The 16,537-nt window shown below is 38.0% G+C and overlaps 1 protein-coding gene across 5 annotated transcripts in view; it reads left to right on the top strand.

The window, feature by feature from the left end:
• The window catches only part of EFCC1 (EF-hand and coiled-coil domain containing 1), a 69,185-nt gene that overhangs the window by 36,915 nt on the left and 15,733 nt on the right, over positions 1–16,537 (top strand). For all 5 annotated transcript variants that reach the window (XR_015732655.1, XR_015732653.1, XR_015732654.1 and 2 more), the window contains exons 3-5: positions 7,075–7,217; positions 14,083–14,218; positions 15,343–15,508. Coding sequence is in view for 2 of the 5 variants with exons in the window: in XM_060688357.2 (XP_060544340.2) it covers positions 7,075–7,217; positions 14,083–14,218; positions 15,343–15,508 (445 nt within the window). In the remaining 3 variants the exon portion in view is untranslated. The remainder of the gene's footprint in view (positions 1–7,074; positions 7,218–14,082; positions 14,219–15,342; positions 15,509–16,537) is intronic.

Here is a 16,537-nt window from a genome sequence, read left to right as displayed (position 1 = left end):
AAAAGTCCTTATGCTTCCAATCTTGAATAATTGCTACCACCATTTGCTCCGGCTAATGTGAATGATTATGCAGTATAACAATCTAGTTAAATTTACTTCATATTCTCCCACCCTTGTATCTCAATTTCTCATGGCTTAACACTTTTTTAAAAAAATGTTTTTAATAGCTTTGTTATTGTTCTTTTAATTTTGGGGCCAAACATATATATATCTTTTTAAATTGGTTTTAATGTTTGTATTTATGTTTTTATGTTTTATGTTTGGCTGTACACCGCCCTGACTCCTTCGGGAGAAGGGCGGTATATAAATTTGAAAAATAAATAAATAAATAAATAAATTTAATGTTTAGCATAAAAGTGAGCAATTATCTTCTTTTTTAAAAAAAAAAAGAATTTGATCTTTACTGAACTTTTTCAGTAAAATACACAATCTTGCTCTTAGACTAAGATACATCTAATCAAAGCAGTACCAAAAATTGGAGATCTGATCTGTTAATCTATTATTGCCTCATCTTCTCTTTATCCTCCAACAGTCTGAATTAACTCTGAGCAAAATGGAGAAAGAGGTTTCCCAAAATAGATCCCACCAGTGTGAAGATGTGTAAATAAGTGTTAAAGCCCCATTGGGCCTGTAACTGGTTAGGTGAGAGATTGGAAGTAAAATAAACATGTAAACAGGATATGGACAGAGAAATTCTCATTCCTACAACTTTCCTTCACAGTTCTAAAATTTCTGCAGACTTCAAAAGTTGTTCTTCATCTCTTTTTCTCTATTTCGATTCCAAAGTTCTATAAAGGAAATGCCAGGGTCTAGAACAACTTGGCACAGCCAGCTCGCCACTGCTAAGTTGCCTCTGCCAACTCACTGCTGCCAAGTTATTGCAGGACTGCTGAACACGGCCAATTTGCTGCAGGGACAACTTGCCACAACTGGAGGGAGAGCTCAGCAGGAGGGCAGGTGAGCAAGCATAGTGAAGAGCAGCAGCAGCGGCGGCTGGAGGCTTCCCTTTTTCACGCACACCGCCATTGCTGCTGCTGCACTGAGCTCTGAGCCATTTGGAGTTTGGGCCATTTGGGGCAGTGGCAGTGGGCGGCTGGGCAGTGGGGAGGCAGTGGACACCAGGCACATCCCATTTTCATACAGTCCTCTCACCCAGCTCCCCCTCCAGTCAGAAGTCCCTGACCACTGTCACCGCTCTGCACTGTGCCCACCTGCTCACTCCCCTGCCTGCCGAGCTCTCTGGCTGGCCACGGCAAGTTGTCTCCATGGCGAATTGGCCATGTTCAGTTATCCTGCAATGACTTGACAGTGGTGAGTTGCAGAAGTGGCTTGATGGTGGTGAGCTGGCTGTGCGAATTGGCTATGCCAAGCTATCCCATTCTGGAGATGCCAGGCTTTGAATTATTTAAATTAGTTTTTATCCCAGTTTTTTCTATTTATAAAGCAGAGTAACTTACAAAAATTTAAACAGAGAAATAAATTAATGGAGACTATGCTTGAATACCCAAATTTCAGAACACGTAAAGAAAACTTTATAAAAGCATTCCCCGGAACTATAGACCTCCTTGTCCTACAATATCAACATTTAAATTAGGTTCTCAAACTTTTTGCATTATAATACTATAAATGTGACCCTGAGAATGTGCACATTTGATGTACAATCAAATAAGGTTCTAAGTAAATTATTGAAATTCCAAAGTGAATTCATTCCCATTAATTTTGTATCATGTCAGAGCAGATGTCCATTGGCATTGACACTATAAGAAGCCGGCACCCATTGTAACTAAGGTTACTAGATGCATTTCCATGTCATTAAATAAAGAATCCCTTCCATTCATTTTCTAATTATTGTACTTGAGGTTTGCTATTTAACATGAAACAAATAATTAACCCTTTTCAAATCACTGATTTCAGCAACCCTGAAAAGAAACAAATGGGCAAGAATAGAAAGGAAAGGACAAACGTCTAGAAAAAACTGGGCTTTTTGTGTTAGCAGCTGAAATATTACAAAAACATGAGCAATGAGTGCTTATGCTGGTTTTTCCATTAACTCTGAAAAACATCCTATTTTGAATGCTTCATTCTAATAGTCAGTCCCCCTCCTACTCTCTATTTGCTTTATGCTAAATGCTCCAATAAATGCTAGTTGTTGTTGTTTTTTAAAAAGAAAAATATGTTTATCAAGAGAAAATTAAAATTGGAAAAATCTAAGTTTATTTAAAACTGAGCTTGGCTTCTGGTTGCTTCAAAGAAACATCCATATGGCTCATGAACATGGATTGTCATTGGTACCTTTTGGGATGAGGAAGATGATTATGATGGTGGTGGTGATGGTGATGGTGATGGTGATATTGACTACCGAGTCTCCGGAGAAGGGCGGCATATAAATCAAATTAAAAAAATAAAAAATAAAATAAAAAGGACTGTTAAGGAAAACAGTAGGCAGATGTTTTACAACATTGGAGCACAATAGGAGCAGGAAGGAATTTTATAGATCAATGGGGAAGTTGAGAAAAAAATTGGGAAGGAGGCAATGTCAAACAATTTCCAGTTTCTTGTCAAGAAAACCAAAGGGACATGGGCATTGGGCATGCAATAGGTCAAGATAGACTCATGGGAATTTTAATTTTTTTTTAATGCTATGCAGTGACAGACAGTCATGAACTGTGGGGAGGGGAACTGGAGGGGGAAATGCTTCGGGAAACAAAAGTAGGTGCTGTATCTCCTCGAGACGCTCCCTCAAGGTCATCCAGCTGGAAGAAGGAGGGGACCACATATCAAACTATGCTTGGACTGACCATTAGGGAAACATCTTGCAATAAGAGACCATTAAGGGAGAGAAAAGTAGAACCTAGGGATTTTGGCATGCAATTTTCAGTTCTGGCTTTGCCATTCTGCAATACACTTGACCACTAATTAACTATACCTTTCTCAATAAATGGAGCCAAGGATAATTTCTAAGTAGAGGTTTAAGCTGTGGCAGGTCTGACATTTATAATGGATATGTGGCAGTCATGTTATGTAGTATTTTTATAGGCCTTTGAAAAATATATAATGGATTTGTGTGCACTTATTGTTTTTATTTTTTTATTTTGTTGACTATGTATTAGATAATATATATATATTATAAGTATAAGCATGAATTGAATACATAAAATGAATACAATTAAAGGGAACATTAGGACAGGGATGGTAGGCACGCTGGTGCTCTTATACACACCCCTTACAGACCTCTTAGGAAAGGGGTGAGGTCAACAGTAGCCAGTCTAAGGTTAAAATTTTGGGGGTTTTGGGATGAAACCAGAGTCAGGCATTGACCACTCTGTAGCTGAAGTAATATTTTCTGCAATCGAGTTTGGAGCGGTTCACTTTAAGTTTGTATCTATTGTGTGCTCGTGTATTGTTGTGCTTGAAGCTGAAGTAGTCATTGACAGGTAGGACATTGTAGCAGATGATTTTATGAGCCAAAGGCGGCGTAGTTCTAAATTTTCTAAGCCCAAAATTTCAAGTCTGGTGGTATAAGGTATTTTTTGCGAGAGGAAGAGTAGAGCACTCTTCTTGCGAAATATTTCTGGACACATTCAATTGTATTAATGTCCGACATGCAGTGTGGATTCCAGACAGATGAGCTGTATTCGAGAATTGGTCTAGCAAATGTTTTGTATGCTCTGGTTAGTAGTGTAATATTACCGGAGAAGAAGCTATGCAAGATTAAGTTTACAACCCTTAATGCCTTTTTGGCGATGTTGTTACAGTGGGCTTTGGCACTTAGATAATTTGATATAAGTACTCCAGGGTCCTTGACAGAGTGAGGGTCATCTACAAGGTCGTGTCCACTCAGCTTGTATTTTGTGTTCTGATTCTTTTTGCCAATGTGTAAGACGTGTGTGTTCAAGGTGGCATTGACTCCTGGTGAATGCCTTGCACTTTTCTTGTCAAGATTTTGAAAGTCATTTGACATTGCCTGTTGCCTAGGACTGAGAGAAACTGACAGGTCCAAGGTCAGCCAGTTGGCTTCATGCCAAAGGTAGAGGTCGAACTCACAGTCTCTCCATTTCTAGCCTCCTGCTACCAAAGTAGTCCTCACATATAATGGATCATTCTATTATCAAGGAAAACTGAAATCAATGACGTTATTTTTGTAGGAGAAGAATTGTTCTAAAAAGCAGGAAAAATGCCTGGAGTATTGTTGCTATAGAAGTCAATATATATCCTGTTGGTCTTGTCAATTTAAATATACTCACTAAGTTCAGCAACTGCATTTAATTTCCTGGTGCAACTGCCTAATTTGTCTATTTCTGATACTGTGCAGATTGAAAAGACAGGTTGAAAGTTTAGGATATTATTTATTACTGTGTGAAAAACTGAAAAGTTGAACGTATACATCTGTTCTCTATCTGTGTGTGTTTCTAGAGACAGAAAGGAGAAAAGACATAAAGAATCAGTAAAATGCAACCATATGCTGTGTAGGGGATGAAGCCACTCATTGAGCAATATTTACACTAGTGCTTATTATTTCCAACTAAAAGGAAGATATATATTGGGGGAGGGGACTTGATAGGCCACACACACAGAAGCCATTCCAGTTTTATTACAAGAGCAAAGAATTAGCATTTTGAAAGTGGCTAGAATAAGCAGAGATGAAAGAGTGGATAAACTTATACTAAAGGAGTATTGCATTAAAAAGGAGAGTGACAGATCTGTTCAGGTTTGGAGTTTAGGAGAAGCTGCCATCCTAGCTATGGTATTATTTAAATTCAATTCAATTACTTGCCACTTGATATATGGTCTGTCTGTCCTTTGGAAAATCAAACCAAACAGCTCAGAGTTGGAAGGGACCTTTGGAGATCTTCTAGTCCATCCTCCTGCACAAGCATTGTACCATTCTGGACAAATGGCTGTTCAATCTCTTCTTAAAAATCTCCAGTGATGGAGTACCCACAACTTCTGAAGGCAACCCATTCTACTGATCAATTGTTCTCCCTGTCAGGAAACTTCTCCTTAGTTCTAGGTTGGACCTCTCCTTGATTAGTTTCCATCCATTGCTTTTTGTTATGCATTCAGGTGCTTTAGAAAATAGGTTGAACCCCCTCTTTGTTCTTTCTTCTCCATGCTTTCTCCACTTGGAGATTTTGGAAGGACTAAAAACAACACATAATGCAGATGTTTGAAGTAGGCATCCGTTGGCAGACATCTTTGCTAATCACCCCAAATAGTCTGAGAGAGACCCTGTAAACACATGCACTTATGTGTAAATACAGTTTTTTATCGAGTTCTGCTAATTCTGCTAACTCTTTTAACTTTAAGTGATAGAAGCTGTTGCTTCAAATGAATTGTAGTTAAATGTTTTAGTGCCGTTTAAAAGAGCCTTAATTAAAAAGCAATTAGCCACAGACATTATATTGTGGTCCCAATCTATCGGGTCACTTCTGCTTCTAGATTTTTCCTCAAGCTTCCTATTATCTTCCTGAGAAAAGCTTTGAAATGAATCAAGTCTGTTGCTTGACATTCTCATAGAGTCTCTCTGTGAGGGAGATGGGCGGTTTCAAAAATTCGATAAATAAATAAATAATTTCTCCATGGAAACCTTGTTACAAAGCATTGTAAGGCATATGCCCTTCCCAGGCTCCTAGGAGTGACCCTTCCTTCCTTTGCTGTCCTTGTCTTTGCTACACGCAGACATGGTGCTGATCATCCAGTCTTCTTCACTGTTTATCATAGGTTTTCTGAATGCTAATGAAAAAGGGCCAAAGTAGAGGCTTCTGTGAGAATGGCAGCGCTTGTTTTTACATTTAAAGTAGAAAGTTAAAGCACTTCATTAAAACAAAACCACTCTCCTTCTTTTACAAGGAGAGTTTCAAGACAGGAAAGCATCTCCTCTCCCTGAAATATGTTGCCCAGGGGACATCTTCTCATTTGAGGGTAATCCAGAGCTCTGTGATTTACATTGGCTGGTTTGAGTGTATGGAGAGGGTTAATGACTATTGTGAGAGCCTGAATTAGATCTCAGAAGATCATATGCAGTTTATAGAAAACTATGTATTTTACATTTGTTTTTATTTATCTATGTGTAAATAATTTACATCTTTATGATGTTTTACAAATTATTTAAATGTAAATAACTGAAAATGTTGTTATCTCCTATGTCTCCACAGGATCAGTTTCCTTTGAGCATATTCTAGTTTCTTTCTTGGAATGCTTTTTTTTTCTTTAAATAGAATTTTTTTAGAATCAACATTTTCCTCCTCTTATCTATGTTGAATAAATCTTGTAGGAAATGATTTATCCACAGTGGTTTAAAAATGTAGATTTCTTATCTCAGGATATAAATTTGAGATACCTTAGTAAACAGGTATCTTTGAAATTTGAAATACAAGTAAAGGATGGCTCCAGTCTGAGCTAGTTATCATTAATTGTGAATACCAATAATTAATATTTTACTTGAGTTAGAACATCTGTATATTTTTACTTATTTACTAAACATCAACATGAGATGGATTAAGAGAAAAAGGAGGAAATAGTCAAAGAATTAAATTTCAGGTTTTTGAATTGTGATCACAGATCGCATACATGTAAATTTGCTGCTTAAACAATCTATAACATACTCTAGAATACCTGAGATTTTGTTGTGGTAGTATTTGTCTGGCCATGATTTGAATTAATATATTAAACTTCATTTCTAAACTGTCAGTTGGTTCACTTTCATTTTGAGTAGATAAGTAAGTCATTTAAAGGTACGGGAAGAAACTTATATTATCTGGGTGAAGGAGATATATTCATACCTTGGCAGCAAGCATTCCTATCCTTTAACTCACCCATTGAATAGACACCAGCAACTTTATTTGATAGGGCATTTTAGGAGGACAGAATTTTATTTTATTTTTAGATCTATGCAAACTATAAAATCATAGGGCTGGAAGAGATTTCTAGTCCAAGTTTTTAAATAACATTATTAATGAAAGTGAAGTCCCTTGATGGTAAGAAAAAAATAGGCCATACTTAAATCTTTAATGTTGATCTGGATTTCTTGCTATTTGGTTTATTTTGTCGGTTTGTCTTTTTTTTTTTTTCCAGATCAGAGGTCTTAAAGTGCCCAGTTCCTTCACAAAGCAACTCAGAACAGAAGAAAAATGTATCTCTGGAAGGACAAGATAGCTTATCACTTACACAGCAAGATAGACATTCACCAACTGGTGGTGCAGGAGTATTGGAAAATGGTAGGAAAGATAAAAATCTTCAACTCTTATTACAGGGCACTTTAGTGGAAAAGAAACCTCTAAACATCAAGGGTGATGTTTCAAAGAAAACCTCAGGAGGCTAATTGGTGGTACACGTAAATGTCTACCAATCCCTCAAGAATCTTCTCAGAATATGTTTTTAATTTATTTAATTTATTTATTTATTTATTTGGTTCGATTTTATATGCCGCCCTTTTCCGGAGACTCAGGGCGGCTTACAATGCGTTAAGCAATAGCCTTCATACTTTTGTATATACCTGCTTAGTAGGGCTTTTGCCCCCCCTCCAAGCGGTGTTCTTTTTTATACAGTCATCTTATTGCCCCCACAAACCAGGTCCTCATTTTGCCTACCTCGAAAGGATGGAAGGCTGAGTCAACCTTGAGCCTGGTGAGATTTGAACTTGAAGTAATTGCAGGCAGCTGGTATTACTTAACAGTGCTTTAGTCTGCTGCGCCACCAAGGTCTCATCCTATTATGGAAAACTTTATTATGGAAATGGTGACATTTCTTTCTTTGAAATGATTTTATAGCATTGAACATATGGTGCCTCAGCCAATACTATAAACACAACAATGTGGTAAGACTTTCTAATAGGATGGCACTCACTGCAGGGCTAATTTTAATTCATATATTCAGATTCATTTAATCTTCCTTTTGTAGCAGAACTATAAAAATATAAAAAATAGCTTTTGGATGAATTCTTTTTTTAAAATCACAAATCAAAAAGGCACAGCAGTTTGCTTTCTTTTGCCTTCATAGAATCCAGGAGTGAAATGCTCCCAGTTCGGACCGGATCATCCAATCTGGTAGCAGTGGCGGCGGGTGGTTTAGAGAACCGGTAGCAAAAATTCCTGCCCCCCCCCATGCTCAGCTGAGCTGCACAATCATCAGAGGCTTTTTTTTTTTTACTTTTAAAAGCATTTTTTCTACAACCTCTTCGGCTGAAAAAATGCTTTTAAAAGTAAAAAAAAAAAGCCTGTGATGATTGCGCGGCTCAGCTGGGATCATCAGAGGCTTTTAAAAGCATTTTTTCTGCAACCTCTTAAGGTTGTAGAAAAAATGCTTTTAAAAGTAAAAAAAAAAAGTTGGCCACGCCCACCCAGTTACATTAACAACCCCCCCCCCCAAGCCATGCCCACAGAACCGGTAGTAACAAATTTTACATTTCACCACTGATAGAATCTTCTGTAAAGGTGGATCAGCCATTGCAGGATAACAAAAAAAAAGAAGAAGAAGAAGAAGAGCACAAGCCATCAATTGAATTTAAATGGAAAAGTGTTACCTGGGTCTCTTAAAGGGGCCAGAGTATTTTCCATTGTGTTCCTGTTTGTTCCTGCTTAAAAAATGGTCAGATTTAAGTGAGTGAGGATAATTGGTTAATCATTTCTGTACATTTGCTCTTACAGTAAACACTGCAGACTGTTTCCTGTTCCAGAAGACTTACTTCTGGAAAACTACTAGTTCAACCCCTGGAATGGCTGAACTAACACATTCTGGAAGAAAAATGGAACAAATATTCCATACCCAGAACACAATATTTTTTCACACAACTAGAATAAAGCTGTTATTGAAGTCTCCTGCATAGAAATGTTCGGAATGTTTGTTAGAAGGGAATCCAGTTTATCCTCCAAGATTATGAAAAATGTACTCAGATATGTAGTCATAAAGCTGGAGTTTTTTCAAACTTATTTTAATTTGATTTTTTTTTTACTTTTTAAAATTGATTTAAATGCGTACTTCATTGATTATTTATTTATTTATAATTTATTTTACATAATTTCTGTGGTGCTTCATCGTAAGACTTTGGGCAGGTTAAAAAAGTAAAGTAGAATGGAAAAATGATAAGCAACATAGTCATAAAGACTTTGAAAATGTAATAAATATAACCAACAAAAACATATAACGATAGCAGTCTCCACTGTACATTATGGCTTAAAGCCTGATGAAAGAGCATAATTTCTTTCCAGAAGATTAATAGGGACGGGGGGGCTTCCTTACATTGAAGGGCAATTTATAGTTGTCTAGCCTCTTGGTTCTCTTCCCACTGAGTTTCACATGGATGGGAATCCTGCAGCATGCTTTCTAGCTCAAATGCATAGTACAGAAAGATTCAGCATGAAGAAAATGGTCCCCATAATAACTGGGAAATCTGTTAGAAGATTGTGGCCAAATACTCAATTATCCTACCATGTAACCATCTACTTGGGAAGAATTGGAACCACTGGAAAATAGTGCCTTCAGCTTCCAGACCTCACAATGTTATCAAATGTTACTGACAAATCTACCTCAATCAGAAGAGATGTACTCCTCTAGTCAAGGTCTAGGTATAGATCATGTACATGAATTATCAGTGCAACTTCTGTCTTATGGTTGGCCTGAAATATGACTGGCAGAGATCTAGATGACCAGTTTCTTTTTAGACTTTCTGAGGCCCAGTTATCTACTCCCAAAAAATATTCTCCTAATAGAGAATGTTGAAGATGGAACAGAAATTATCCAGCACTGCTGGACTAAGTGCAAATTCACCCACCTGGGACACCATCTTAACTGCTCCTATTACTCTGTGCAGAGGTGAGACAGAAAATAATTTCACAATGGCAAATTATGGATGGAAATGTCTTCCATCTTCAAATCACAAACCCACTTCTCTCAGTTGGACCAAGTATGACCTGGAATAAGCATGACTGCTACCATGGCCATGAGCTCCTGGACCACTGCTTATCCTTCCCCGGGCATGGAACCCTCAGGTAATTTTATATCCTACCATTTGTAAAGATTCCCAGTCATCCAGATCATGGCTGTCCCAAAGATGCTTTTTCAAAAGGCAACTGGACTTTGTTTTTCCTTGAAGATGTTTTGCTTAAATGAACTGACCTAATTATTAATTTAATTGCAAAACAATAGAGTAATGACTAAGTGCATCTGTGTACTTAGGACCAGCTTTCGTTTAGTGTGAAAGACACACATTTTCCCCCATGGGCTTTTGTAACATTAAAAAAACCCACCAGAATTGCAAAAGACCAAATTTTAGTTTTAGATGTCAGAGATTAAAATATTAGAGGTTTAAGAGTATATGCTTCTAACAAACATCCAAGACGAGCATATGACAGAAGTTTCCTTTATAAGATCATGAGCAAAGATGAAAAAATAGGGTAAATACCTTTACTTCCTTATTCCTACCTGTATGCACTCCCTATAACTTCACAAGGAGCTTTGATCTTAGATCATTCACTTCTTTAAAGGCTTGTCTTTGGTTTCAGACGTGAGTGCATCTGTGTACGCCAGCACCAGCAGTGTAACTGAAAGAAGCCAGAAGCGCTATCTCTGCTGTTGCATCAAATAACCACAAAATTTAAGCTTAAGGTTTGATGTGGTTTAAACTAGGTCCAAAGCTTGTGCAAAAGCAACATTTAAAAGAGACAATGCTACCCCCTCCCTCCATCCCCTATTGTTTGCTTCTTAATGCATTGCACAAATCCCACAGTGACTGTGATTCTTACAGCTGGGTAGATACAGCATCTGCTTATTAATTAATCATTTGGGACAAATGATTATGTTCAAAGGAAAGCCTTGAAGTTGAAAGCTTATACAAAGAACATGGATACATGAGGCAACTGTGCGTTTGAACTAATGTTGGGAAATAAGCATTTTACTAACAGTGGATTGTCTACTTCACTTAATTAGAGCTAACATTCCACAGACATACCCACACACACACCCGCCCCAGTTTTGTTATTGTAGAAGAGAAGGACAACTTTGTTCACAAGACATTCTTTGCTAAGCTTGTCATCTGATGGGCATTTTCTTTATTTTGGGTTTTACCACAGTGCCCTCTGCTGGAACAAATGAAAAGCATTCAACCATTGTCGCAGCATCAGAAGCAACAATATTTGTAGAGCAATATTAAAAGTCCCGCTTGCAAATTGTATTTTTTGCTACGTTGTTCACTTTCTTCTCAAATACCTAAAAGGGAGCCGACACAAAATAACATGTCTTTTGATTCAAGAGGCGATGCCTTATATGTTACCTCAGAAGGAAGACCCAACTTTTTTTTTTTTAATAAAATACAATCTTCCACTTACAGAGAGATACTTGATTTTACAAAGACATTGGGAGAAAATAATTAACCAGCTTGAGCAGAAGTCTTTTAAAAAGGCTGTGTTTTATACTCCTAGTATCACATAACAGTGATTAACAGAAAAAACTGACACCTCCGCTTGCAAAATAGCTGCTTGCAACAAATGTGTGAATAATAGCTAGCAGCAGTCTTTACAAATGCAGTTTGTGAAGAAATTTGTGTCAATAAAACAGACAATTGTCTAAATTATTCAACCAGTATTTCTCTCCCTTGCAAATGTACTCTGGAAATCTGATTGAAAAGACTGCCTTAGCCTAAAGCACTTCATTTTCTCTGGCTGAGTGTTTCAAGTACATGATATTAGTGCCAAAATAAATCTTCTTTTCTCTTCCTACATGCCATAAACAGCTGGTAGAAAAACAACTTTGCCTTCTGAAAATGAGACACCCCTCCTTCAAGATCTTTCCCCATCTTCCTTGCATCCTTATATCAGTTCCTTTCCTATCTTTGCCTTTGGTTTGCCATCTCCACCACCAAAAGGTTGAAATAGCTCAACTTTTTCTTGGGGGGGGGTGTTGGGGTTTGGGGTTGAGTCGCCACAGTTTTCTTTGGCAAGATTTCATAAGTGGTTCAGCATTGGCTTCTTCCTAGGGCTGAGAGGAAGTGACTGGCCTAAGGCATTGTGCTTAAGGCAGAACTAGAACTCACAGTCTCTTGGTTTCTACTATAGGCCAGAGATTCCCAATCTTGGCAACTTTAAGACAAATGGACTTCAACTCCCAGAATTTCTAGAAGTTCACATGTCTTAAAGTTACCAAGATTGGGAACTCCTGGTCTAACCTGATGCCTTAACCACTATACCAAACTGCCTCTAACTTTTCTCCTTTGCTCCACTTTATGTTGAAACTCATAAAGGCTTTCTTCATTCCTTCCTTCAGCCCACTTTTTCCATTTAGCATTTGCTAATCTCCAGGCTTTCCTGTAACTATGGGATTACTTCTGGTCAAGATGTTGCTCATGCAACTGTGTAAATTCAGGAACACAATTTAATAAAAGTTCCAGGTACAATTGATTTTCACTTTAATATACTACTTTCCCCCTTTTTTCTTTTTATATATGTGTACACACAAATTTGCTTAAGAGGAAAGCACAAGACAACCTTCTGTCTGCAATGGTTGGTTACACTGCTGGGGATTAGCAAGGTTTAATAAAGAAAGATACTATATATAACTCTAACAGTTGTTCTCCTTCTATCTATAAAGGTTATGCTCCTTAAGAAAGGAAACTTGACTCTTTATAGAGGACCAAACATAGATATTCTGCAAAGAATGTCTTCAAAGTTAACTCACATTTTATTTGGGGGTCATATTACCCAAGTCTAAATTCTACAGCCATAGAACACAAGCAGAAATGTGGACTATAAATTACATAATTAGACATAGGGTGATATATTCCTAATTTGCCTGATTATGGGGGGGGGGGATTAGCTCAAAGATTGAGTTACTAATGATCGAAGAAAAAGTCAGGCAAATATATTTTCAAAAGAAGGAGAGAAATGGTGCAAGGCATTTGATAGGATCTTCAATAAGTAAGGCTGCAGTTTATCATATGGAAATGCGCCTACTGAAAAAAAAATCACATTTACAACTAATTAACATGTTCTTGGGACTATTTTTTATTTCAATTTGTGGTAGAAAATGACATGACATATATCTCCTATATGTCCAAATACCATGAAAAACATGCCACCTGTTGTTGATCCACATTTTCATCATATTTTGGTTCAAATTCAAGAGTCAGTTTATCTACAGTTCGACCTATATGCAAATACTGTATATACAGATATATGAGTTCTTTTTTTAAAAAAAAAGTGTTACTATATATCAGTGGTGAAATGTAAAATTTGTTACTATGGGTTCTGTGGGCGTGGCTTGGTGGGGGGGGGTGCAGGGATTTTTGCTACCGGTTCTCCGAACCACCCACCTCCATCGCTACCGGATCGGGCGATCCAGTCCGAACCGGGAGCATTTCACCCTGCTATATATGCTCACAGATAACTCCATCCACAGATAAACTGAACCTAATTTTTGGGGAGGTGTCTATTGTAGCACCTAGAATTCTCAGCCTCTCTGCAAATATATATGGTTCTTTCTGGCTTGTTGGATCGGTGGAGGTAGCTGCGGCTGGAGGGGGAAGAAGGGATGGTTTTGTGCATGCACGCACCCCACATCTTTCACAAATACAGCTTTGTGCGCACTCTCGTATCGCTTCCATGGCCCAGCACTGACCCAAAGGCCAGGGTTTTGGGGACCCCTGATATATGGTATATACCCATGATGGCCCTCTCTCTGGGCACGCGCGCCATCGCCAACTTTCTTCTGGTCTTTGCATGCACCAGAGTGCCGGAAACCCGAGGACCACCTGGTCTTTGGGTTTCTGATGCTCCGGCGCATGTGGAAACCATCTGGGTCATGTGCACCGGCCACCTGGTGTTTGGTTTTTCAGCGTTTCTGTGCGTGCACGTTCCAGTTTGGGCCCTTGGAGCCGAAAAGGTTCACCATCACTGGTATATACTATAAATTAGCATATGTCTATTTAAGATAGCAGATGATGAAGAAGGAGGTCCTTTTTTGTTTGGCAATTAATTACTGTAGTATTTGAATTAATTTTTCCCAAAATTGTTTTTCTTAAACTGGATTAAAAAATGCTACTTGAATAGGTAATAGTGATTGTCTTATTTGGGGATTATTGTTCTTTCTTTCCAGTGGAAGATCAGATGTTTCGTTCTGTGGAAGGCCAGGCTGCATCTGATGAAGAGGAAGAGAAATGGATAGGCGACCAGCAATCCCAAATGGCTGAAGTAAAGAAACTCTTAGCTAGATTTCCTTGTTGCAATAGCGGGTACGTCACAGTGTCTATGTGAAATCATAGTTGCAACTTTTGTCCTTGCTATTTTTTTCTGAAAATGCTGTTGTATGACATAGCAAAAATATTACAGGTATATCAGCTTTGGAATATGTCATATGGTTATGTAGATAATCCTTGTTCAGCCACCACTTGTTCAGCAACTGTTAAAAATTACAACACTGATGAATGGGGAAATTACTGCCATTCCTTCTAGTTGTGGCCATCGCAGCAGTCACAAGATTGTGATTTGGGTGCTTAGCAACCAGCTTGTAATCACAATAGTTGCAGCATCATGTGATCCCGTGATCACCATTTATGATCTCCAGTGCCGGCTTCAGAAAAGCAAAGTCAATGGGGAAGCTGGCTGGAGGTCACAAATGACAATCAAATGACCACATGATACTGCAAATGCATAGGATACACCTAACAACAGTAACTGCTGTTGTAAGTCAACATGATGTCACACTTTATAACTGTGTCACTTAGCAGCAGACTTGCTGCTCCCAATTACTGTTGTTTAGAGAAAATTTACCTGTATGGAGCAGGCATATGTAAGATGTATTAGTAATTGTGCCTTTTTTATGTTTCTGCCTTCAAATCAGTGGTGAAATCCAAATTTTTTTACTACTGGTTCTGTGGGCATGGTGGGCATGATGTGGCTTGGTGGATGTGGCTTGGTGGGTGTGGCAAGGGAAGGATACTGCAAAATCTCCATTCCCACCCCACTCCAGGGGAAGGATAATGCGAAATCCCCATTCCCTCCCCACTCCTGGGAGAAGGATATTGCAAAATCTCCATTCCACCCTACTCTGGGGCCAGCCAGAGGTGGTATTTGCCGGTTCTCCGAACTACTCAAAATTTCTGCTATTGGTTCTCTAGAACCTGTCAGAGCCTGCTGGATTTCACCCCTGCTTCAAATCATTGTTGATTGCTGATGACTGTCCCTGCAGGTCAAGTCCCTGCAATTTCTTTGGCAAAATTTTGGAAGTGATTTATTTATTAAACCAATTTATATAGCCGCCCATATTAGGAGGTTTTACCTCCTAATATCTTAATGTTGCATATCATTAGACTACTAGGATGGAGAAAAGCAGTGACCAGAATTTTTCTCTCTCTAGATGTGATGACACAACATTGAAGCAGCTGCGGTCATCCTTTGGCAACCCCAGTAACTGTGGCCATGAAAACTCCCTTGTGGAATTAGTCCAACAACTCTCAAAATTAAAAGAAGACTTTCAAATGGAAGGGCAGGAAGAAAAAGTTTTGGAAACAAATATGGAAGAGGTAAATTCATTTTATATTCTGTCCTTTCAGGAGGTACATTACAAAGGCTGCATATTTCAGAATTTCTTTTTCTTATCAGACCTGCTTAAATTTGATCAAAAGACACTTTCACTGGTACCACCTGCATATTTCAGAACAAGAAGACTCAGCTGTGATAGTGTTCAGCTTTCATCCCCTGAAAGCTCAGTTCCATGCAATTGCATGGAATTATGCAGTGCATAATTCCATGCAATTGCAGTGTATAGAATTATGCACTGCAATTCTTTAATTGCAGTACATAATTTCATGGACTCTTATGCAGTTCATCTATTTACTATTTCTTGGTCAACAAGCCTCTAAAAATTGTGTTCTATTAAAGTATGGGAGCAGGGTACATCTATATGTCATCAGATCACAATAACTAATCATCTCCAGTTGATATATTGAGGGATAGCATGATTTTCTATCTGACAGCATCTAGATGGGCATAGTTACCTAGCTTGGTCTTATCCCACACTAGTGTTGTGGTTCATAATGTATATTTATTGCAAATGTATATTTGTACATAAATGGAAATAAATATATATTTCATTGTAAGAGTAGTTACCGGTATGTTCCTTTCTTCCATTACAAATTCCACCTCTTCCAATTTATGGTGTTAATATTTCTAAAAATGGAAAACCAGTGTATGAATGGAATTAGCAACTTCCCAATTGCTACTTTAGACCTTCCCTTCCTTTCTTTAGTATTTTCTCTACTCTGTGCTATTATGAGGCATGGTTCATATATCCTGAGGAAATTGGAAATAATTATTTGATTTGCCAAGAGGTAGACCTTTTTACATTTCTAGAAATATTTTCTAAACATCTCTATACCTCTGAACTTCTCAGATCTGAATAAATACACTAACTTCCTTATACATGAGTATTTCAAGTTAATTCTGCATCTAAGTGGCATGGCAGGCTTAGTTGTACATAAAACCCCAAGTCTTAGAAAGAAGTATATAAAAAGAAGCAAACTAGAAGTCATTTCAACTCCAGGCAAGTCAAG

The sequence above is a fragment of the Pantherophis guttatus genome, chromosome 2 (genome assembly GCF_059756535.1).
Source record: "Pantherophis guttatus breed Tessera chromosome 2, ASM5975653v1, whole genome shotgun sequence".
Lineage (NCBI taxonomy): Eukaryota > Metazoa > Chordata > Lepidosauria > Squamata > Colubridae > Pantherophis > Pantherophis guttatus.
This window is presented reverse-complemented; position numbering and strand designations above follow the sequence as displayed.